At 35.1% G+C, this 25,948-nt stretch overlaps 2 protein-coding genes across 5 annotated transcripts in view; one reads left to right on the top strand and one right to left on the bottom strand.

Moving 5' to 3' along the window:
• The window catches only part of CENPP (centromere protein P), a 163,887-nt gene that overhangs the window by 31,440 nt on the left and 106,499 nt on the right, over positions 1-25,948 (bottom strand). The gene's annotated exons all lie outside the window — the stretch shown is intronic.
• Positions 2,006-25,655, top strand: ECM2 (extracellular matrix protein 2). 3 transcript variants are annotated; one of them, XM_013945274.2, is made up of 11 exons: positions 2,006-2,136; positions 2,882-2,961; positions 6,618-6,937; positions 12,061-12,249; positions 13,597-14,184; positions 14,462-14,577; positions 16,386-16,521; positions 17,852-18,009; positions 20,188-20,327; positions 22,012-22,338; positions 23,159-25,655. In XM_013945274.2, the coding sequence occupies exons 3-11, from the start codon at positions 6,643-6,645 to the stop codon at positions 23,364-23,366; spliced, it is 2,157 nt and encodes a 718-aa protein (XP_013800728.1). In that variant the 5' UTR covers positions 2,006-2,136; positions 2,882-2,961; positions 6,618-6,642; the 3' UTR covers positions 23,367-25,655. The 3 variants fall into 3 exon arrangements, with proteins under 3 accessions (XP_013800728.1, XP_013800729.1, XP_013800727.1); XM_013945275.2 differs by lacking the exon at positions 2,882-2,961; XM_013945273.2 differs by lacking the exon at positions 2,006-2,136 and having other exon boundaries at positions 2,737-2,961.

Here is a 25,948-nt window from a genome sequence, read left to right as displayed (position 1 = left end):
TCTTTTTCACTAAAGACGACTTCCTTGAATAATTTCCCCTGGATAATTTCAGCTAAGGAAAAGGGCAAGCTTTGTCCATTTAGGAACAACAAGTTATAGGGGAAAAGTAGAGATTTCATGAAGAATTCGTGCCTGAGGCTCCAGGCTTCCACATTAATTTCACACATGCTGTGTCTCTTGCTCAAGTTATTAAGTAACAGTGCTCTAGTGGCAGTTTGCCATAATATATAAAATAGTAATAAATATATATTTTTTCAATTAGCAATCACTGCTGGTTACTCTTCACTCCTCAAAGCAGACAATTCCACATTAAGAGATTTCAATGGCAATAACGTACATATTACAGAATTCATGCAAATGACTAGACATGCACAGGGCTTGGCAGGCACAATAGTACCTACAAATGAAGCTGATGCTGACAACTCACTCTGAGTGAATTATTCACGTAAACACAGTAAATATTAGATGCCTGAGGACAACATAATGCTTTTTACTCAAACAGCAATTACCTTGACTGCACATGTCTGAAATTATTTACAAGGCCACTCTAATCTGAGGTTTTGGCGGACCACTCAGTATTTCTTCTTTGGTTATTATGACAGGCAGGTTTTCATGAAAGAATTTAATGTAAATACTAATATCAAAACAACATTTCATTATTCACATTACATACTTTTAAATATTATTAGAAAAAACACCGGACCATTTTCAGATAGTGCTTTTTCAAGGTTAAAAAAACAAAAAACAAAAAACCCACCCCACCCCACCCCAAACAAAAACACAATTGCAGAAAAGTGTAATATCCTTTCCATGAAGAAGGAATTATGCCTTTTGCAGATCCCTCAAATCTCCTCTATTATCTCTTCCTTAACAAAAAGTTGAGAAAAAGATAAGCAAGTGCCTCGTAGGCATTTTGCTTCACACTAGCAGCAGCTGCTGCTAAGATTGCAAAGCCACATTGTTTTGTCAGATAACTACAGGGATGAAGAACAACAATAAATTAGGTTATTTCTTGGTTTAGATCACCTGAGATCCTTAACACTAGCAAGCTTTTGTGCTTCACTGTTCATGCTAGAATATTTGTATGAGAGATGTCTATATACTGAGATTCAATAACTCTGTAACAGAGCCTTCAATCTGCTTAGAGGATATCAGATTTTCATAGCATGGTCTAGCAGGTGAGGTAAGATGGTGTCCCACTACGTTCTGGAAAGCCACTGGAAGCTGTTGGCCTTTGAAAAAAATAGAAATAATATAGGCTAAACTTTTAAGTCCAGCTTTAAGGATTTGGTAGAATTCAGGGATCAGGGATGCCACAGGCAGAGAATATGCAATAAACAAAGCTTCTCATCAGCAAAGGCTGGCCAGATCCATCATATTGGCCTAGCAGGCAATTCTGTGGTCCATCCAGACAGGCTTTCTGGAGATACGTGCCTAAACACTATCTGAAGATGATCCTGAGACAGTGATCAGAAGCATGAGCAGCAGTATTTAAAGATACAATGAAGTGAATGCTGCCTATTGCTTTTGTCTCTAATATATATGCCATAATTTAAGTACATAAAGTCTCTTACCTCATGGACATAACCAGGGAAAAAATCTAACGCGCTATTCTTTCTTCCACTTGTGCTAGAACAACTATTGTCCTATTGTTCGACTCACTTTCCTCTTTACAAATCAAATCTCTTATCAAAGGTACTGAATTGCCCTATCTCATTCCAGATGCAAGCTCCATTTGTTAAGTATGACCACCTTCCCCTTTTTTTTTTTAAACAGCTCCACATAGACTGCAAAATGTTTATATTTCTATTCTTGATTTTGCAAAGCAAAGTACAATAGAAACCGAATACCTATTTTAAGAGACAATGTCTTATCCCAGTATCTTTCCACCACATCCAAGCTAACAATTGTGGTCAACTCAGTGGTTACACATTTCATAACTATCTGCCTAAACATTCCTTAGACTGTTAATTCAAGCCAACAACAAATTTTAAACGTCAGAAGAACTCAGACAACTCCATCTACCAGGTAAATTTGTCATTTCTGAAACTCAGCAGACTTGCCATCTCATCAAACTATGCGACTCTACCGAAACTCTGCTTGAGGATGCACGAAAAGGCACACAAAGGACTTGTGGTAAGGTACCATGACTCCCTCCCTCCCCTCCCCGCGCCATTCTCAGACTTGGATTACTAAATTCACTGCAGCTTCTGGAGAGCTGCATTTCAGTATCGTGTTTCAGTATGTAATTACCCTTACAAAAAATGAAAGGCAAATGCCTCAGTGATTTTATTTTCCATGCATAAGCTACAAGTTATGGTGAAATCATTGCTGTAAATGGACAAAAGAGAAACTTTCCATACTAAAACTTCAATAAAAAGGTTTGTTTCTTATGGACTATAGGATATACAGGCATAAGTGGATTAAGAAAATATGAATTCAAGAAAAATGTTCTTATTGTAATAAAAAAATTTATGTTAATGTTATGCTTGCCAAAATATATTTTATCTGCAAAATAATAAATCTATATTAAAATCATGCCACCTGGAAACTGACTTCTAAACAGGTAAAGCAGAACTGAAAAAAATACATGTTTTTGAGGTCTTTTGAAAACAGTCCATTTTCTCATTCCGTCTGTGACCATAAGCACTGGAAGAGAATTTCCAGCTGTGCCTTGTCAGCCTACGGACCGAACACATTGTGCTGCTTTTCATTTTCCCTGAGTGAGGTTTTGAGTGCTCTGACTAGCAGTATTAGCCGATTGTCGGCACACAGAACAGAGCAGCGCTTTGTCCCCAGGGAAAGAAGCTATTTCAGACTTAACTAAGGAATCATCTAGCATGTTTCAACAACCCCTACTGTTTCTCTGTTTGTTTTAAAGATATCAGTGTGATTTTGTTTCATTTGCAACTGGAGACTAAATGACACCAAGCAGAATCTGCTGTTAGGTTAGATTACAAGGTAAAATATGTTTTGAATTTTAAATTACTGCTTAAAACATGGTGTTGAATGGCTTAAACTACATGTTAACGGTGACCGTTTGATACTTTGTAAATATGTATGAAGTAATATTAGCTATATTTAGCAATACTGAACATAAATGCTTTTCTAGAGAAAGTATGCAGTACCAGTTGATCTGCTTTTTGTTTGGTATGAATGTTTGTCACACACTTCAAGCTTAAAGTAACTGAAAGTGCAATTATTTTGCTGGTATGCCTAAATGTAACTCATTTCTGTGCAATCAATTTAAAGAAGTGTGTGTGGAAATCCTGATAAATCACTTTAACCCCTATGATGTATCATGAGAAAGAACCTTGACATCTTAAAGATATTTGTATTTAGACTGAATAGAGATAGGCTATTTAATAAATTCTGTTATTCTGGGTATTTTTAAAGGATCACTGCTTTAAAAATCAACTATTTCCATTAACATAATAGCAAAATGACAGATACTGGACTTAGTGGAGATGAACGTTGTGAAAATCACAAACTAATGAACACATTACATGATCAAAGTAAAGGTTATAAGGATGCTGCTACATATTTTGCATGTTCTAAACATTTATGTGTAAAGTTAAAAAAAAAAAGGCATAGCAACGCAGTCATGTTGAGAGTATCTGGTGACACAGTAATATAATAATTTCAATATATTAGCTACCTATAGTTTTATTATGATAGACAATAATTTATTACAAGTCTTTGAGGTCAAATAGCTTGAATTTGCCCAGATTTAAAAGTTGACTGGCACTATACTAAATATAGTAGTTTCCTGATAGTTAATCTGAGGATTCTAGTCATGGGCACAAAAGGCCCAATGCATTTAAGGCCTTTTTCTTGCAAGACATTCATGATTTGGGCCTTAAAAGGCGAGCCATGACTGATTAAATAGGCCAAGAAAAGAAACTTGGAAAGTATCTCAGTATTTTGCATGCAAAGAACACCATTTGGAGGAAAGCAGCCGTATTAAGCTTTCAGCACCTAAGACTTAATATACTTGGTGTGAAAATATAGCATATAAACTGACATATATGAATGTGTCTAGCTTGTAAACAGACATTCTTTTGGGGTGGGGTGTGTTCTTTTTTTTCTATATTTGTAAGTATAATGCATTTTATGAAAACAAGTTCCACTTTATAATAATTAGATTTGCAAGAGTTTCACTTTTTTTCTATTGAAGATAATGGCGAAACACTGAGGCATAGTTTGTACAGTAAATATCATGTAATTCATACTATATTTTTCCTGACTTTTAAAAATAGATGCCTAAAAAATGCAAAAGTATTTCAGTCATATTGTTATGCCTCTGATGACAGGAGCAAATGGTTAAATGCTTAAAAAAACACGAAGCCAACCAACCAAAAAACTGCCCATATAATTTAGTAGTTTAGATATTGCAGTCACAGCATTACAAAGTGCACCATAAAAATGTAATTATAACTAATTTGTCCCTGGCTTAACAGAAAGAATACATGTGTTCAAGATTTTTCTTTATGCATTGTTTTCCCTGCAGCCTCTTTGCACATTTCATTACAACATACGAAACAGAAGTTTACTGTGCAAACTTTGTAGTCAGTTATTACCATGCAAGTAAGTTAGAAACCAAAAACATTAGGTAATTTTTCCTGCAAGATGAGGTACTAAGAAATGAGAACTTTCTGAAAAAGAACAAATATCATCAATGCAGACTACAAGCTCCTGCATCTACCTGATATGTTAACTAACTTTAATTTCTGTAAATAAAAAAACCCAGCATATAGTCTATATAGCATTTTGGAATAACGGCTATCTAATGGATAGAAAGGGACCTGCATATACTAAATTCTGGATTATTTTCACAACCCTCTTACTATTACATGAAACATTACATGAATTTGCACAAGACATCAGCTATCTCGATTTATCTTTAAATGGGAATAAAAATAATAGCTTAGCCTAATGAAATTCTGAAAATTAATATATATTTGCTAAAATATTTTAAAATTAACATAGATAAACAGAGAAACCATAATATTAGGAAAAAGTGAAAGCATACTGTTTTTAAGCTTATTTACTGCTGACTTCCCATTTAAAAAGCAGAATATAAAAATTAAGCTGTGAAGAGCATGAAAAACATGTAATCAATCACATGCCCTATGTTAGAGGAAAATTTGGCAACCTGTACCAAAAACTTGACCTATTATATAAATCAGAAAATATCAAGGTGCATAATTTTTTTTTTTAATCTGGTTCAGGCAATAACATAATTCTAGTCCCTAAAGTAACACTATACTGTATTTATACAGTGTAAGGAAGTCTAGCAGACTAACTCCAAAGTGCAAGACTACATATAAAGCCTAGCTGACAAACATTAAGGAAAAACAGTCTTGAATTCCCTCAAGGCTTCCTTAGAGAAAAGCCATGGGCATGCTCCAAGCCTAAGCTTGGGCACAGAGGTGAAGTGCTCGAAGTATCAAGCTCTCATCAGTGAAAGCTATTTCTCAGCATCCCAAGGACACTTGTATCCTCAGTCCCTGCAATCTCAATTAAAGTAAACAGGCTACAGGACAAAAGTGATTAAAATGCCTGTCATAGTCTCTTTTTGAAATAACCAGGACAAATTCTCAATAACTGTGGACGTGGCCAGCCTGGTTTGCACTGTGGCGCAGCCACTGCTCCACATGCCTTCTCCACGCAGGCCTGCATCTTGACTGCCCTGGTCTGGAATGCCATCTATTGGTGACAGGAAAGGTCATTTTTCCCTCAGAGGCCTAAGAAGCTCAACATATATAGTAATTTTGAATCTCTTAGAAAGTAAACATAGAACACAACCCATTATAGATCAACATTTTTAGACTACCTACACTTAAAAACTTCCACTAGAAACACAGATGTGGTGTATCACAACTAGTGCTATTGCAATCGAACCTCCAAACAGAACTAGTAAGATTCTGCTAAACACATGCATGGCTCATCTGGGAGCAAAAGTGACATATCTTTCCACCTCCAGTGAAAAACACCTAGCACAGAATGATAAACCAAGAGCATGTGGGGCAGAACATCTGGAAATGAATTATCCATTTTTCTGATGCTTTGCCGTTTCCCTGTTCAGAAGTTAGGGCAACCTGGAAGAAGTATCAGTGATCAGAAAAAGGAAGAAACTTGACAGCTCGCAGGAGCTCCCTTGCCGGAAGCAATACCAATTACTGAACTGCAATTACCTAATGGCACAGACTTCTCTACCTGTTTGAACGCAACCTTAGCTAGTCCCTCTTTAGACGCACAACTAATTTTGACTGAAAAACAAACTCCTAAATTCAATTTGACTCATTCAGTGGCCAGTTGATAAAATAAAATATCCTTCTATCCAGAGGCATATTTGAATTTGGCTATGGCGCTTAGGTGAAAAGATTCACCAAATTAGAACTGCTTGGTGAACTCTCATAGGGCAATTTTCTTCCAGCACAAAAAACTCATTAAACTGATCAGTTTTGAACTGGTCTTAAACAAGTTCAAACCAGCTTCCAACCAGCTATATATGGTAATACATTGGTCCAGCTGCTTTAGAAAGTGCACCATATGATTGACATGATACAAGAAGCTCTCTAGATATCTAATTTCCTCCTCTTTTCCTTTTCCAGGGCACTTTCTGAGAGACACAAAAACATGCAGGCTACATCTTTCATCTATTATTTCCTGCTTGTCTCTCTGTGTACTGATTTTTTCCAAAATGGAGCTGGTACAGTTCTTCGGAGGCAAAGGAGAAGAATGCGCTACAGAGGAGCGAGAGCGAGCTCCTCCGAAGGGCGCAGGTCTCGGGGACAGCCAAGGATGAGGCTTGCGGCTCCTGCTCCTGTAGTACCCAGCATACCTCTTATTAATATTGATGATGGTGTTATGGGAGTGTTTGACTCTTTCATAGGTTTGGGTGGACATGAATCAAGTTACAGTGTCTTACCAGGTAAGACTAAAACCCTTATACTGCTAGTGACTCCTTAGAGTGGTCCCATTTTTTTCTTGATTTCAAATGCAATGTATAAAATGACAAAAGCTTAATTTTAGCCCTACTTGCAATACATACTGGAATAAAACCCCATTACATTTTTACTAGGCTAATTTTTGTTGCTTTTTATAATAATTCCGTTTAGCGTATGAAACGTTTTTAAAGTCCATGTTTAAGTATTACAGAGAATCCCACCTTGCCATGCAACTAGTATTTTCTGCAATTTTTCCACATTCTCATTTTATTATATCTAATTAAAATTTTTCTGGGGTAGTATTTTCATAATTTCAAATGTCCAGACAGTTTGAAGGCCAATTTTAAGAATTGTTCTTCAGTATTACCTCTTAGGTCAATTAATAGCATTTCATTGAAGCTCTAACATCAATAAAACTGTAGCATTCGAATTGCTAAATTTCTGTCATATTTTTAAAAAGCAACACCAAGACTATATGCAATATTTTGGGAATAATTCAGTATTTTTTAATAAATCAATGTCACACAGTAACAGCTACAATATGAAACTTGCATTAAAAACAAGACCCTTTCCTTAAGATATGCTAACAATGGAAAAACTAAGCTAACAAAAGCAATTTTTTTTTTTTTTTTTTTTTTTTACACACATTCATCACAAGATCACTCTGTTCTCCATCTATTTATAGACCTTGGAGTTGTTTAAAAGAAGTTCAACAATATGATTTATATAAAACTTGCCTTTGCAGAGGTCTAGAGGTTTTCACACCACTGTATTAAAATGTATTTTATCTTTTTGAAGGAAATGCAGAGGGAGAGGATTTTGTGTCTTAGGAAACCAAAAAAATGCATTATTTCACTTGGTCTTTACTGAAACCTGCCTCAGGAATCATAGCAGGACTCTCTGCAGTTTCCTCAAACAATGCCAGACTAGAAAGGGACTGAAAAGTGATAGTTGTTAAGTGTCTCTTTGGTTCTTAGTCCTATAAAGAAAGAGAGAACTCTTGCCCTAGGACTCTTGTGATTTGGGTTCAACTTCACAAATGGGAAATTAGGACTCTCAAATAAAAAATTAAGATTCGCAAGAGTCTAAAAACCAGGCATCCATCCTGAAGACAAGAAATTCTGAACACTATTATCAGTATTTTTTCAAAAACGCAGTTACTAACCACTTGAAAAATCATGGAGATATTGTAACACGTCATTTCTTTCCACAGAAAAAAGTTAAAAGGTCAAAGAAGAGATACTGGGATGTTGTGAAAGACCACTACAGGGTCATGTCCACTCTCCAGATGATAGATATAACAGCATAGATACTTTCATTCCAGCACTGCAAAGATCACACACTAAATAAAAATATCATATGCAATTTTATGTTATGAACAACATAAGAAAGTACTACCACTTTTCTACATAATATAATAACCGTGTATTTTTGTAAGCAAAAAGCTTGGGTTTATTATCTTAAGCTTTTTAGAGTGTCACAGAATAGACACGACCACTAGGTGAATAGGTCTCAACTTAGCCGGCAAAATGTATCTTAGTCACATTTTCTTAACAATTACTATTTCTTTAGAGTCCTTATTTTCAGAAAGGATGAACCAATTCAAATCAAATATTTTTAAGTAACTGGTCTAAATGGGTAAACTAGCAGAACTCTTGACTATAGCATTTCCAGCGTGTAATACAATATTACTCTCATAACATACAACTGATGTTAAACCTTTCATTTAAAAATAATTTCTATATTAAACAGAGGAAAATACCACATAAATAGCATACCCTTTATGTAAGATATTCCAGCCTCTCTGTCAGAGACCATCAGTCATGCTGAAATAATGCGTGGTTCCCTCCCTCCCGATTTGTTTCTTTCTATCTGGACTTGCATCCAAAAGTTGAGCTAAAACCACTGAACTCATTTTATTTGGAACCTAATGCTAGATTTACACCATATTTCCAAAGTTAAAAGTCCTATGGTCATCTGCCAAAGACTTCAACCACAAGGTATTTTTTTAGTCTGGCTCTTAAAGTTCAAAATTTTTGTAAGTTAATGTCAGATTTGGAAAAACAGAACCTACTAAATAATTGACCACTATTATTAATCATGCTTCAGAACTGAAAAAAAACCCACAGTCCAAAATCCAGAATTTAATTTGCATTCTTCCAACTCATTATTCTATTGTTATTAGCCTAAAAACAACTTATAGATATCATAAGCAAGGTGAAAAATAACTTTTTCAGAAGAGATTTAACAGTAATCAACAGTAATTTCCTTCCTCTATATAAAAATAATGTGAACCGATTAAATTAAATCAAATATTTTGCCCCCATGTAAGATAATTTGCAGTCATGTTTCTCTTTTACAGACTAGAGCTTGCCTATCGAGCAGAGCAGGATAACAGGAGGTACACTGCTGCACTATTTCTAATATCTCTTGAACCTCACTTCTCCCTGCTCGTACCACCACACTGATCTTACTCATGGACAGCAAGCGTAGGGAGCATCACAAGCTGGTCTTCTCTGTCCCACCGGGCTTAGGGGAATTCCAGTGGGACAAAACACAGCAATTCTGCAGTGCAACACAGGGCTAATTTCTCTCTGAGCACACACAAATAGCCATGTCCTGTCTCTTAAGTAACTCTCATGTACACAGAAATCAGCACAATTTGTTAGGGAAGTTTGCAGAGGCCAAGTCCTGACAACCCGTATCTTTATCCTTCTTCAGGCACGATTTGCAACAACCAAGATACAGTCTAGTAGCTAAATCAAAAAAAGAATTTGAGAAAGCACAGAAGCATTTCCATCTCAAGCCAGATATGTTCCTCCTCCCGACATTTTATTGTTTAACAGGAGAAAGTGTAGTGTTTTTTTTTTCCTTTGGAGATTATTTTTTAAAAAAAATAAAGCGACTGCCTGACAAGCACATAAAAAACCAAAGTCAGGATCTTAACAAGTGTCCAGCAAACAGCTGGATTTTAGATACCTGGATGGAGTGAAAAGGCACTCATAGCCAAACAGCATCTGGCCCTGGCTAGTTCATCTCCTCCTTTTGATAACATAGCTTGAGTGGTTTAGAGCACAACTTTATGCTGCTGAAATTATACATATCATGGACTAATTAGGCCTTTGAAAAAATAATAAGATGCAACTATTCAAAAACTTAATTTCTCCCCCTTTCCATCTTGACAGTAACTCAAATCTAAAGAGCAACTTTTAAAATTTAAGTAATATAGAGAAGCATCCAGACAGGATGATTCTGATAATTTTTATTCTAGGAAACAAGCTCGTGTCAAAAGGTTTTTAAGTGGAAAGGCAAATGAATACCTTCATTATGAAGCTGAGAGTAGGACTTCCCTGAAGGACTTTGCAAAATACCAGATTTTGAATTAAAAATGTTAATTTCACAGACATTTCAAGCTGCTATTCAATGCGAATCTTTTACAGTAGTCTTGTCAGGATATTTCGAAACTATCCTGCAAAAGTATACTCTTCTATTTAAAAGCAAGCTCAGAGCAGGGCAGAGGATGGGAAAGCTAACTGTGCACACAGTCCTTCAAAAGACAATTTGTCTATCTCAAATGAAAGCCTCTTTCATGTAAATTCAGTTGAAATAACACCTTTTCCATGGTATTAGACAATCTTCATACTGGTGGAGGAGAAACTCAAACCATCCCTAGGAAAAGAAGAAAATTTCTATTTATACACAAGAAGGTAAAAAGTAACTTAAGAGATGGGTTCTTCAGCTTGAAATGAACACCTCAGAAATGCATTCTTACATTACTTTGGAAGAAAAAAGGAACACGTGTGGGGATTAGGGATTCTTACCAGACTCAGGGATTTGCTCGAAAATAGGAAAAAATATGCACTAGATGAAGAATTTCAGCCTTGGCTTTCCCTCTCTCAAAAGACAAAAAAAGGTGTCATGCTAAACTGCAATATTTATCCTGGAGTCAGGATGAGAACTGCTTAGGGAAACATTTGCTCTGGTAGACTCTGCCACTGGAAGGAGAGAGAGACTTGGAATAGTTTCCTTCTTAAGTCTTGATGCTATCCAAACAATTTGCCTGCCGAATATCTCAGTATAGCTTACAATATAAATCTCTTCTACATTTCTTTCATTTCTGCTGGTACTCTGAGGAAATCTTAAAAATTTTTAGTCACATGCAGAACCTTTGGAGACAAAGTATTTATTAGTACAAGTGAGTTGCACAAGCTCATTATTTTCAAAGCAAAGAGGTTTTTTTCAGATAAAACAGTTTATCAGGAAAAGGAGATGCTTGCAATCATATCAACCATTTCAGAACAGACTTTACTTAAATTAAGCCTATGAACAGTCACCACTGAGTGAATATTGACACATCCCACTCCCACAAAGCCTTAACAAAGCCTTCTGATTTCGTGTGCAAGATATTAGAGAAGGTGTCCTTTTTGCACAGATGAGAAACAGAAAGGGGGCCAGAAAAAATGATTCTCAAGTTCTGTATGATTCATTTTAGCCTAAATTGAAAGAAGAAAATTTTTGCTTCTTTCTCAAGCTTATCTATGTACAGCTTTTGTTGAGATCTGTGACATCTGCTTGCCATTGCTAAGCATGGAGAGGAACAGAGGAGCTGCCCTGCAAGAGACACTCAGAAACTCACGACCTAAATGTAATTTTCCTATTTTGAGAAAATCGCAGAATTTGAATAATTCAAGAGAGTTTTTTCATGAGACAAAGCAAATAAGGGTCCTCATCAGTTTGCTAGTGAGAGGCAGAAATGAACTATTTTGGTAACTGCCTGAGACAGATGGAGCAATTGAACCTGCACTCAGTTTTCACTACAAAGTTGTAATGGGGTAACAGCTATACAGACATTAATTCTGTGCATCCCCCTTGATCACCTTCACAGCTGAAAGGCCAAGAACCAAACAGAGCTTAGAGATTATTAATTAGCCGAAGACAATACAGGTTTTTTTTTTTTTAAAGGGAGTAAGATGCTTAGAATAGGCTATATTTTCAGTATTTTCAAAGTACGAACATACTAGTAGTGCTTCTTCCCAAAGGTTTAATAAACGTTGTATTTATTTCAGTTTAAGCTGTATAAGTCTAATTTTTTATTTCTTTTTCTTAGGAAAGCAGGGGCACTGCACAGCTAATGGGATGATCATGTACGATAAAGCTGTCTGGTCCCCCAAGCCCTGCGTTACTTGTCTGTGTTCCAAAGGAAAAGTGCTATGTGATACAACCACGTGCCATCCTCTGAAATGTCCCACCACTGTTATACCTGCAGGAGAATGCTGCCCGGTTTGTTCTGATATTGGTACAGTACACTGTAATATTTTTATTATTTTAAAAACTTCCTCATACAAACCCTTACGTAAAAGCTACATTTAAAAGTAATATCAAGGATTAAAAGGTAGACACAACCCTTTTATAGGGAAAACAAGTCCTGAATTATGTGCTAAGAGCAGTTAGATATACTTGATCTTCAAAATGTCAACAAAAGTTGACCAGTTTCTTTGAGAACCCTTGCTGTTGTATTAGTTTGAGCTAATATTTAAAGAAAAAAGATGCTAAGTCTGCAATAGGAAAAATAAGTGAGTGAGTGAGTGAGTGAGTATTTTCCTTTTCTGCTTTTTTCCTCCCACCTTTACAAAATACTACTTATAGGAACCATACCAAGAAATAACATCTGGTTACATTTTATATCCAACATCAATGTATACAGGTCTTGTGTAACAGTCTTTACTAATATATTAGACATGCAAATAATATAGTTTACAGACTGGTAAATCTTTGTATAAGTACAGTTTCTTGAGAGTGTTAAAACACATGCACTTATTTGATATGAGACAAGAGAAGAGAAACAGTCTACTCAGAATATGAACAGAAATACAACCAAGCTGTGCTTCATAAAAATGTAAACAAAAAGAGTACGTTTACAAAGAAAAGTAATTAAAGAGGAGACGAAGAGGAAATGTGATTTCCGTCCCCTGCTCCCAACGCCCTAAGTCTGCAAACTACTGGACCTCAGAGAAGCGAGCAAGCACAAGAGAATGAGACAAATGCACTGAGCAGAGACAGGATAGAAATTACCTGCAGAACTAATAGCCATGTTGAATAAAACAATTGAATTCCTTTTGAGTTGCCCTGTTATACGAGTAAAAACTGCACTTTGGTAATTGACCTAACACATTGTCCTGGTTAGCTCTCCACCTAGAGCCATCTATAGAGCCGGCAGTCCTTTGCACTGGAGGGCAAGTCTTAGCCTGTGCGGATTTTATTTGAATTGCCCTCCTCCCACTTCCAGACACTTTCTTTTTCCTCTTTGGAGCCCTGCATTAACATAGAAAGCTAACTAATGCATTAGTTTAGAAAGGAAGTTCAGTGAAGGCCACATTAAATTTCTTTTCTTTTTTCTGGAGTTGCAATGAATCATGGCTACATAGTTGGCTCAATGATTCATCAGTCATTCAAAGTCTGAATTTTTACTTAGCTTTTCTACTAAGACCATGCTTTCATTCTTTCAAATCATATTCTAAGGGGAATATTGTTCTTCTATAGTTACAGAATTTTAATATATGAAGGGAATAATGTTTACTAAAACTAAGTTCAGTTTCATATCCTCTTATCAGACAATTTTTCTTGTTCTCATTATCCTGGTCAGCCTCCCCTTTGGATCCAAGTATTATTTCAACGGATGACATAACTGAGTTGTCTGGTGATTCTCCAGAACGCAATGACCTTGGCGACTCCGTTATACGGTCATCAGCACATACCCAAGGTGAAAAGGATGAACTGATTAGAACAGGAGGGGTAGAGTTTAAAGAGAAAGAGATTCTTAAAACGAATGAAAAGAAAAGAAAAAGAAAAGGCAAAAAGAATCGACAGAAAGCTTATCGCAAAGAAGAGAAGCCTATCACAAGAAAGGATGAAGAAAGAAGGCCATCGTATGAAGAGGAAGAACTACAAACTGAAAAAGAAGAAATAAATAAAGTGGAAAAAGAAAGAATAAAAGAGGGAGTTGTGGAACATGGAATGCAATATGAAAGCAATGAAGATGACGACAGTGTACATGTGTTAAGAGGTAATGCTTTCAGAGTGCCACCTCATTTCCCAATTCCTGTTCCACCCATAGAAACTCCTTTGCCATCCGGATGTTCCATCTTGGACGCTGCAGTAAGCTGTATTAACGCCAAACTTACACAAATACCACCAATCACAGATCCAGATCTAACAAGTCTAGACCTCACAGGTAAGTAAAAGTTACATTATTTTTTCTCATCACTTAACGTTATCCCTTCTCAAATCCAGGCAACATTAGCATTAGCACAATGTAGTTTCTTATCATAGAAATGTATTAGAATGAATTTTACAGCTAAGCCTGAAAGACAACAAATAGGACTGTATCTGTACAATGACTATTTATAATACAACTGTCCCCATAACATATTTTTTCATGTACAATAATACACAACTCAGATATATACTGTAATTTATAATTCAAACTATTTTGCTGAATTCTGTCCTAGGAAATATTATCACTACCATCTCAGATGAAGCATTCAACGGCATACCTAATTTGGAATGGATTGACCTGAGTAAGAATAATCTTACCTCTCGTGGCATAGGTCCACAAGCATTCAAAGTAAGAAAGCATATTTTTTCTACTATCCTATGACTAATTTTTGTTTGAAGTAGAGTTTGTCCACAACTGTGAGACAAATTTTCAGTCATTGGATCTAAAACAGTTTGCACCTGCTATGAGTAATCCCTAGAGGCATTTGAATAACATTCACTAAGTATTAACTGCTAAATAATTATATGTGAGAAATAATTTTGTGCTGATACATTATCAGTTGCAGTTTAGAAACTTTAGAATAGAAGGGTTCATATTCCATTAATAACACCCTGGATGTTCATGCCCAAGAGTTATAAATTTATTTTTTATCTTACTACAATAATTCCATAAAGCTTATGTTTGTTATCTAAAACTGATCTCTAATCACAGGTGTAGCTATAAAAATGTACAAGTAACAGTTGAGTGTCATTGCATTCTTAATTAAAATTAATCTAAACCATTTTTGTGGCTTACAATGTTTTCATTTTCAAAAAATACTACAATCTGGAACATAACTTCATCAAATAGCACATACTGAATACAATAGTAGTTTACCACATCAGCTGTATGCTTATTCTTGACTATCTTTAATGTAAACCTTTCAAGTGCAGATGCTTACTAAAAGAACAGCCATTACCTCATAGAATATTCCAAGAATCTTTCTATATTCTGCTTTTATTCTTGTAAGAGGAATTTACATGGTAACAGCATATTCGACTGCTTCTACATATTTCTCACCTGAAGTCAATATAGTCCCATAATAATTTCTGTATGATGCAAACAAGCACACACAAGCCGTAACTCAAACATGGAAGTAAGGCATCAAAGTCTAGCTTTTTCAGGGAAGACGAATACAAAAACATATGAACAACAAATAGAATCATAATTTTTGTTTCCTGACATTGCAATCACACGTCTTGTAGGCCTCTCTGTATTCCCCTCCCCTCCCCTCCCCACAATCCAAATAACTTTGGCAGATTTTAAACAGGTTTAATAGAGGAATTAGGTTCCTACAAATTTTATGAAATCAGACTGCATGGAAAAAAAAGACTAGAAAGGTCTCTCAATCATGAATTAAGTTTCAGTGGGACTTATACCACCACCAGGCAATCAGTACAAAATTGGAAGAAAGCAGGCTTCAGTGGCTCCAGTGCTAATACAACTGATAAATTAAAGTAACTTTTCAAGAAACGCTCGCTATTGCATAATTTGTGATGTATGCTTATCAAAATTAAGCCATGACAATTTTTCATACCACTTATTAAGCAGGTTGAAGTCAAGAATCCTAGATCACTGAAAAAGCTGCTGTTTTTATGCTTAAGTATAAATTTGCTGACCTACAGAAACTCATCATTTTGCTAACAAGTGAAGAGTACAGAGTAAATGCATAATACAAAAAAACCCCTATAAATACATGGGCTTAGAGCTCCTAAATACTGCATAAAGATACAAATTAAAAAAGTAAGTGAATATATACATCAGTCAAAGATAGGAGAAGAAAAATAGCTGCTTATGATCAGAATAGCTGCAGGATGGCCCACATAAAAAGTTGATGTGCTCAGTCAAGCTCTTTAGAAGACACGTCGCCTCATAAAATATATTAGCATAACTGGTACCTTTGTTAATAGTTAATATAAAGAAAATAATAATTAGACTGATAGGTGAAAAACGTTTTCTTATTCAAAATACGAGACACTACTGCACTGCTGCTGAAATTGCAACACCCTTAAAATGAGTATGTTTATTAAAAATGATTACAATGACCACACTATATGTCTAACCATATATTTTACACCCTGCTAATCTGATTTCTCCTCTTCCCCCCTACAATTAAGATCCTGAAAAAGCTAAAACGCTTGTATTTGGATGGAAATATGCTGGTACATATTCCCTCTGAATTACCATCAACTTTGGAAGAAATAAAAATAAATGACAACCGCCTTCATGCCATTGATGAAGACACCTTACAAGGTATTAAAGAAATTAATACTTATCATATCAAAAGATTAAAATACATTTGAAAAGCAGAATGATTGAAGGACAAGTACATGCTTTTTAAAATTTGGAGAATTAAACAAGATTTTGATATAATGAGAAAAATAAGGGTTGGTAACTTCCATGTTTTCAAATGGCAGTAAAAGCTGAAAGATTTACATGACTGATTTTTTTTTTATCTCATTTTCCTTGTTCATGTAACTTCAAGTCTCCCAATGAAGCTCATATTTAATGTTGCTAAATAGAAGTAGATTTGAAGTATGTTGATAATACTTCTGCACCATAACTTGATCGCTTTATGTGCGGTGAAACTATATTCAATATTTTGAAATTACATGAAAGTGAACAGAATTTAACATCCCTGAAAATTAGAGTATATAATTAGACTAAACCATGATCTTTTTAAGCCAAGCTAAGTGTGGGATGATAGGAGGAAACAGGTACCATCCACTTCCTAATTTGACTGCATTTTTCTACTCCATTTTCTAATCTGCCAGAAGGATCCCTGTGGAAACTGGATCAGTTTAGTGATACAGCTCACTGTGGAGCAGTGTCAATGCTTGAGCTGAGGCAAAGGAAACATAGGCTAAGGGGCAACGAGAGCCTGTTAGATTAAAATGATCAAACTACATTCTTAGGAGGAGTCATGCAAAGCTTCTGTAAAAACAGTTATTTGGATTATTTGTGAATCAGGAACTTTTTATTATGAAATAATATTTCTCGCTTACCTACTAGGGTCAACCCTGCGTTCTTTGACCTATATTCGAATGGCCAAAAGCTACACGATCGATTCCTCAGGGAGGAGGAACAGTATAATCTATGAAGGGTTCTCAGCACTCGGTACAGAAAGGGGTTGAAAGGAGTAGGGCAAGGACAGGAAGATATGAGCCCAAAGGAAGAGGAACATGCTCATTCTCACATGAGTGACTGGCGACCCGTGGAGATCACGGGGCATCTGTGCAAAGATCAGCACCCACATCATCCAAACATCATCTGTCCTCAACCATTAAGTAATAAGGCCTGAAGGGTAGCACAGTTCTTACAGCTGTCTTCTTTCCCATTCTGAGCGGGAGAGAAAGTTATACAGAACAACCCTCTGTAAATCTCTAAAATTCTACTGACTAATAATGAATGTAACTCTATGACTATGGCATTATAAATTAAAATCTGTTTAGGAAAACACATTTTTTCATTGCTGTGAACAGAATTTTGTAATGTTAAAATGGTTAAATTTTAAACATGTGATGCATTTTAATAAGATATAAGACAGCATTAACTAAACGAATTTCCAACTTTTTCTCCCCAGATTTAAAGAACCTGGTCACCTTGGAATTAGAAGGAAACAAACTAAGCGAAGCAAATGTCAGTCCTTTGGCCTTTTATCCTTTGAAAAGTCTCTCTTATTTGCGACTGGGGAGAAATAAATTTAGAATTATCCCACAAGGCCTTCCCACTTCTATTGAGGTAATAAAAAAAAAAGGGGGGGGGCTTTATTTTTCCAGACATTTCATCATAATTTTTTGTATTTATTGCCTTACTATCATCAGATGGAGATGGTAAATTTAAATTTTATAAATTTGTTTCTAGATACACTAATTACTATTATTAAACTATTACTTCTAGAAATTTACTTATATACCAACTCCATTCCCAAAGATGTCTTCTAATCTGAATTTCTCTAGCACACTCTCACAAAATAATATAGTCTTCAAGGAAATTTAGCAAAACTGTAACACTGTTCCATTACACATCATACCCTAACACACCAGGTACAGATAATGTCTTAGTGCAAGTGCTTTGCCCACTTTGGGTTACAACACTAAGTAAACTTCACAAGACAGCAGCAAGAATAATTGGAGATCTAGAAAACATGACTCATAAAGGAAAGACTGAGGGAACTAAGATTTTCTAGTCTGGAGAAGAGAAAATTAAAGGAAATACTGGCAACATTTTCAAATATGTAAGAAGTTTAGAGTAAAGAAAATTGCAAATAGGAATAAATTTATTCCTATATCCATTGGCTAGACAATTATTTTTTAGGAATATGTTAAATAAACCTCTATCAGGAATAACGTCATTATAATTAACCCTGCTTTGGGAACAGGAGGATGAAGAGGAGTTTTTGATGATGCATGTCACTATTATCTATTCTTTTAGCATACTAAAAATTAATTTACAATATTACTATTAAGTCCCACCCCCCCAGACCACTGATTTATCTAAGATATCTGCTGTTCTCAGCCACTTCAGTTCAATTCCACACCTCATTTCAGTCCAAAGAATCCTCTTCTAATGCCTGTTTCTAACTATCCTCTTCCCTTTTGCCTGGGTTCAATTGTACTGGTGTTCCAAACCTTGGCTGAATTTTTCCTCATTTCTGGTGGGGTTTTTTGAGCAGACTTTTTATTGCTCTTCCTGGACAATTTCCTCATCCTTCAATTTTTAATCAGATAATTTCTCCTTCTGGTAGTCTCCCATCCTATTCCTCTGCCCAGAATTTGGACTTTGTTTTGTTGGGGTTTTTTAAGGACACCACCTGGAAGCTATTTTCCTCCTCCTTTTCAATCTGTGCCTTATTTCATTCTCTGCTCATCTCAGCCTTTGCTTCAAAAATAACTCTTGTTATCTATTAATTTCACTCTCTCTCTCAGTTCTGTCTTTCCTAATGCTCTTTCTCATTTCACTGTCCTCGAATTATTCCCTTTTATTCCCTTCCTTGGGATCTTCCATAGTCTGAAATGTGAGGAAAAAAAGGCAAATCAAATCAAGCAAACCTAACAGTATCTTTTCTGTAACATTAGCTTCTTCTGCAGCTACTGCTAGGAACTTTTCTTCAGCGTGCTGTTCTCCAGTGACCGTTCACTCAACCTCTGCATTCTTCTGTCTCCACTTTTGACTTCATCCCTCTTTGATGAAACAAGGAATACCTGTCAAGTTTCTCTACAGTTCATACACACTGGGAACATTTCATTTTAAACCAACACCTAATAAAATTACAGACAATTATAGACAACAGTTTACGAGTTCCTTTTCTCTTTTCCCAGAGGTGACTTCTGCAGGCCTTCAGTGCTATTTTAGGTCCTTCACACACTTCAGTTGTTGCCCTGTTTTTATTGTGTGTCACGTTTATCCTACACAGCAAGCCATTCTCAGAATCTTAATCTATAATTGCAATACTTTGAAGACACATAGCACTGTTTCGTAAACCATTAAAATATTTTCCTTCAAATTTTGCAAAGTTCAAAGCTCACAAGTGCCCAGCAAAAATATTAAGAAAACAAAACTCTTAACATTTTTCTGATTAATAGCTTTTCAAGCTGAAAAAATATTTTAATTCTTCTTGCCAATCTGATCACTCTCACAACATACATCACTCTTACTTTGTACAACTTTAGGCAAAATAAAAGGTCTTTCAAAGCAATCTATATTTTCACAAATGAGAAAACAAACCAACTGCTTTGAAAAACTGTTTCTGGAAGTCATACTACAGCTACAAACTGACTGTGATTCAGATTATTACTTCTTTATCTAGAAATTAACAGTTTTACCACGTAATATGAATGACAGCTAATAACTACATCTTTATTTTGCAACAGGAAAAACAGCATATTTTGCTTTCACAAATTTTCTTTCTACTTCTAGGAGTTATACCTTGAAAATAATCAAATTGAAGAAGTGTCAGAAATTTGCTTTAACCATACAAGGAACATAAATGTCATAGTGCTAAAGCATAACAAATTAGAAGAAAACAGAATAGCACCTTTGGCTTGGATAAACCAAGAGTAAGTATCAATCATTTAAGACATAATTATTTTTTCTCTATTATTAATAAGTAAGTTAATGAAATAAATTTCATTTGTACTTTATTATAAATAATTTTGTGCTTTAATAGAATACTTTAATAAAATAATTTACTTTATAATAATGTACTTTAATAGTATATTTAATATACTTTATAATAATGTACTTTAATAAAATAAATTTGTACTTTATTATCTTTAATTTGAACAAAATCTTGGCCATCTTTGATTTGCTGGTTTTCCTTAACTAATTTTTCCTAGTTTCTTTTGCTTAGGTTACATAATCTAGGAAATATTCAGAGTCAGCTTTAAAACAATGATATAGCTCAAATCAGTGCCACATTTAATATTGTCTAAGTACATCTTCTGACCATCCAATCAAAAATGAACATTAGTTATTGATAATATTCCATACAATTAATTGATGTTTTGGTATTAATATAGTATCTCACACAATTTTAAAATAACTGAATATTTTCCTAGCCTTATTTCTCATTAGATTAGTAATTACATAAGTTAACAAGCTGAAGGGAAGACTGTGCAGCCCAGTCAAGTAAGAACAGAACACATGCGGAGCAGGCAATGAAAATGAAAGGAGGAAAAGACTATACTGCTTTTAATTCTTCTGGTAAACCCACACCTAACGCTGACCACAAAAATGTTGATCTAGAACAGAGCTGCCCAACATACTTTGGCCGCTCATCTCATCAGCCAATTATTCCTTTGAAGCTTTAGATACGGCGCCAAAGACACAAGCTAAATTAAGTAGTTTGACAAAGACAGTTTACACTCTGATTCTGTTACATGCATCACAATATCTACAAAAAAGTTTTTTGGGCTGTGTAAGCTTATTAGCTGAACACGTAAGTCCATCATCAACCATCTGAATCTTCAACAGTCTGAAATTTAGAAGTGGGTCATGCTGCAGAAACAATAGGACATCTCCGAACTGAAGTTACGGGTAATTCTAACTAAAGTAAGAGTACAGCCCAAATCACTCTTCTTTCATACAAAGGTAACCAGTTCTCTAAAATTTCACTACCTAAAGCATATGCAATATTCCGGTAAGTTGCTAGGCCACCAAGGGTACCTTGCCGTAGCCTGTGGTTGCAGTCCTCTCAATTTCTCCATTTGGAAACGATTTGAACTGAAAATAACCATGTGGTTACTAATGGCTCTCTCATCTCTGGAAGCGAAGCACGTGGGAATGACTCTGAAGCAGTCACTCGCAAGAACAATTCAGTTTAAAACAGGCTTTAGAAAAAAAATTTAAAACCCATGTCAATGGGATAACCAATTAAGTCCCAAGCTTACTATATGTTTTCCAGTATAACTATTATAATTCTGCAATGTCAATCATAAATTAGTCCCTTAGGTTTCCTCTTTATTCAACCCTTTCTCTCTACTCATATTAGTAGATTCCTCACCTTCAACAGAAAATATTATGCTTGACTGATAATTAATGACTTCAGTTCCTTCTGTTCTCTGGGTAATTATGTCTGACCATGTTCCATAAAATGCATTCTCTTCCACTAACAGAAGAAAATTTCTCTTAGAAAATTACTTTCCTCGTAATCATCTTAAGTGTTATTTTGTACAGAATGTAGCATTAACAATGCAGTATATTATATTGTTTTCACTGCAGTTTTTTTCTCCTTTAATGCAGGAACTTGGAATCAATCGATCTCTCTTATAATAAGTTATATCATGTTCCCTCCTATCTGCCAAAATCTTTACTACACCTGATACTTATAGGAAACCAGATTGAACGAATTCCAGGATATGTCTTTGGTCATATGAAGCCAGGACTGGAATATCTCTACCTGTCCTTTAACAAGCTTGCTGATGATGGAGTAGATCCTGTATCATTTTTTGGAGCATATCGCTCTCTGAGAGAGTTGTTCCTGGATCACAATGAATTAAAGTCTGTGCCATTTGGAATCGACGAAATGAAAAAATTACGTTTTCTAAGGCTGAACAACAATAAAATAAGGTAATTACAAGCTCTTTGTTAAATTGATGGTATTAAAATAAATGTAACAAAAGATATGCTTTCTTTTAAGAACTGCTTACTTTTAAGCAGAGAAACTAAAGGAGGAACTAAATCTTGAGTTTTCTGCTACAGTTGTTTTCTCTGAGAGTCACATAACAGGAGAAAAGCGTGATTTCACCCTCTCTCATAGTTCTTGAAAACTCACACAAAGATGCTGAGTACCAGTTCTTTCCAGAAAATTAATCTGTAATATAGCTTGGGCCACATATCCATTGGCAGCAAAATTCAATAGTCACAGCAAAGCACCAGCTTTTCCTGCTCTTGGACCAAATTGGTTACAAAAAAAGTGACAAGAGTCTTCAGCTGTTCACGACCACTGAACGAGTCTTTCCAGAACCTTTCGTCCGCCAAACATTTTAGCATCACGCTTTTCATCACCATGACAAACAGTCTGCAGAGACACGAGGTGATCAAACCATGTCAGAACTGCTAAGTTAGGCTCTTTCTCTATTTGATGTGTACTGTTTACAAAGCAAAGGAATCAGGAGCAAAGGATCTTATGTATGTTATATAGAAGAATTTTCATTCAATGCTGGCCAGTATTTTCCTCAGAAAAACTAAGTATATAAGTGAGAAAACAATGCAAGGAGAGACATTAGAGTAACATAAATGTCTTCGATAAATATATTACTTAGAAAAATCAATTTGCTGATTAATTTAACATTTTAAAATCTCTTAACAGACAGCATCTGTGAAATAAACTGTGAAGTTGTGAGTTATCTTTAGTAATTAAAATAAAATTCCTCCTACAATATCACAGGACAGTCCCTCCAGAACGCATCTGCAGGACTCACGCCAGTGAGGATGATGATAATGACAGCAGTGAAGAGGAGGAAGATCGAGATTCACGTTTGGAACACCTTCATCTTGAAAACAACTATATCAATACAAGGCAGCTATCACCACATGCATTTTCATGCATAAGATCTTATTGCAGTGTTGTTCTCAAACCACAGAAGATCAAATAAACACCCAAATTTTGCATTGCAAGCCCTATCTCTAAAAAATTAGCTTTATTTATTCTCTGTTACTAACAGCCCTTATTTCTGATTTAAACCCTTCTTACTACTATAAATAAAAGAGTATATTATTTAACAAAGGCAGGACTGTATTTCCCAATACAGTTTCATTATACAAACATTAAACAAAAATATAGGCTCAAGAATCTCTTATAAATTTTCATTTTGATTGATAGAACTACTTAAATATAACGCATCAAACTGTGCCCCCAGTTACCCCTTTACAAATTCAGACTTCAGAAAAGAAGAATATAACTAAACACTTAACCTGGTCCTTTCTATTTTGAGTTTCTGAATTTAAAATACTTCAAAATGATAACATCTTTAAAAATGATAAAAGACTTACAATAGACATATAAAAGACTTCAATCTGTGCACATTCTGACAGTGCAACAATCAAATGTCTTTAAAAAAGGATAGTACTGGAGAAACTTTACTGCCAAAAATCCTGCAGTGATAAATTCTCTTCCAACGCAAATTTTAAGGAAAAAACGTTTAACGATGCATCCAGACAGAAACTAATTCCTCTAGCTCTTCAGAGTCTGTGCTGAAATACTAGAAGTTTTCAGCCAGCTCTCCAAAACAAACCAGCCAAACTAGGTTTGAAATAATTTTTACACAGAGAGAGTGGTAGGCCCCATTCACTTGTACGATGGACAGCACGCTCCAATTTTTATATTGCATAACATATCAACAGGATCACATTGCCTATTTTAATTCCCACTTACAGCTGGTTGTGGATATTTGAAAGTTTCTAGATAGTCATAAATCACCACTGTGGAGGTTATATTGATAAAGCAGTTTCAGTCATACATTTGACGTTAATGGCTCAAATCGATCTCTGATTCCCTAGAACAGAGTTCAATTTCTTGAAGATTTTTTTAAAATACCTGAGTTCAGAGAAAGGAAACATTTTTAATATTCTGCTCCAGAGGAACCTGGAGCCTAGTAAAAATGAAACTTATAAGCTTTCTGTTACTGGCATTTCCCCAATTGATTTTAATATTGTATTCTTTCTCTAAAGTGATCTGAAAAATAGAAGGACTTAATTTCCTAGTTAGTATTCTTCTTTTAAAGAAGAATTTCCATAAAATATGAAAGTACTTCTAGTATGTTTCATATTTATTAAATTCTGTAGTACTTTCTCATAAGAGTAGGATGGTGGTAGGAAATAATTACATGTGACTGGCAAGTAATTTTTCAGGAAATTACTTTCCACTTTTCCCTGAACTGTTCTGTGATGTATAAAAAAAATTTATTGTTTTCTCCAGTACTAGAGGTACACTGCCTAATCACTTCTGCTTCAGAATGGATGGGAACAAAGGATGAAATGGCTCAATACAGAGATTGACTTCTTAAGTGCTGTAATCAACTGCACACCATAAATCCCTCTAAGGATACATACCAACTACTAAACCATAATTTTCTTGCCCTCAGTCTGGAATTGAAGGTTTCATGATGCATTTTCCACACATCCCAATCTACTGCCAATAACTATGTCCTATAATCAGCACAAACATACTGTTCAGACAACATATAACCATGAAAGACCAAAAAAATTTTAGCATAATATTATAGACAGCATATATGGATGCAACAGCTGAATTCTGTTCTCTCTGGAGCTAAACAATCACCATAAAATCAAAATTCCACTCTTCTATTTCCAAGTTCTCTCTTATTCAAATAAACTATTACCTGCAAGGTACAACAGTACTTATCTGCAGTCAGTCAAAATATAATGTATTTCTTGTAAGAAACAATACTAAGATACGTGGCCTTCTGTAAAAAGATTTCTTTGGATATTTTGTTTGGTAAAATATGGTCATGAATCATACAGTAATGATTTTGTAAATATGGTGAAGAATGGTCAAATCAGCAGGCTGAGTTTATACATATGATATTCTGTTTTAGATGGCTTGATTTCACTGTGTGTGCATTCCCGACATTTGAATCCTTTCTTGTCTTTGGTTTTGGCTAATTCATCTTTGTCTGTCAAACATCATTAAGATCCCAAGTACTTTTTTGACACAGTAAAAAAAGCTAAATTATTAAAAATATGCTTTTAGTTTATTGCTAAATAACTTCAGACTTACTTCTGCAGCACTGCTGAGCACTGCTTTCAAAAATGCAGCCGTACTGTTTTGAATATACAGACTAACCCAAGGGAGGATTTCCAGGTAAACAAGCTTCTGTATTACTCCATTTTACGTATTCTTAAAATAAATTTAAGCAAAACACTGTGTGGAACTCTCATTAATCAGCTGCTACTATTAATAATTTCAAACATGAAGACTATGATGACAACTATAAATTACGAAAAAAACATGAAAATTGTTATGTGGCCATCGGTTCGTTAAATAGAATAATGTATTTTCTTGTATACTGTTGTAGAAGAAAAAGGAAATTACACTGCCATTGCCAGCTCCTATTTCAGACGTGATGTTGTGAAAGGAGCAAGGAGATACCCCTACGTACAATTCTTTCCATTCAAACAGAATCTTTTTTCAAGACATCCAGATGGATCTTATGAG

Source organism: Apteryx mantelli, chromosome 12 (genome assembly GCF_036417845.1).
Source record: "Apteryx mantelli isolate bAptMan1 chromosome 12, bAptMan1.hap1, whole genome shotgun sequence".
NCBI classification, from domain to species: domain Eukaryota; kingdom Metazoa; phylum Chordata; class Aves; order Apterygiformes; family Apterygidae; genus Apteryx; species Apteryx mantelli.
The sequence above is the reverse complement of the archived record's forward strand: the minus strand, read 5'-3'. Positions and strand labels throughout refer to the sequence as shown.

Bases quoted from the DNA above. Each gene is read 5' to 3' on its own strand.
- ECM2 (XM_013945275.2), top strand. From the start codon at position 6,643: ATGCAGGCTACATCTTTCATCTATTATTTCCTGCTTGTCTCTCTGTGT. The intron at 6,938-12,060 runs GTAAGACTAAAA...TCTTTTTCTTAG, and splicing joins AAGTTACAGTGTCTTACCAG to GAAAGCAGGGGCACTGCACA. The intron at 16,522-17,851 runs GTATTAAAGAAA...TTTTCTCCCCAG, and splicing joins TGATGAAGACACCTTACAAG to ATTTAAAGAACCTGGTCACC.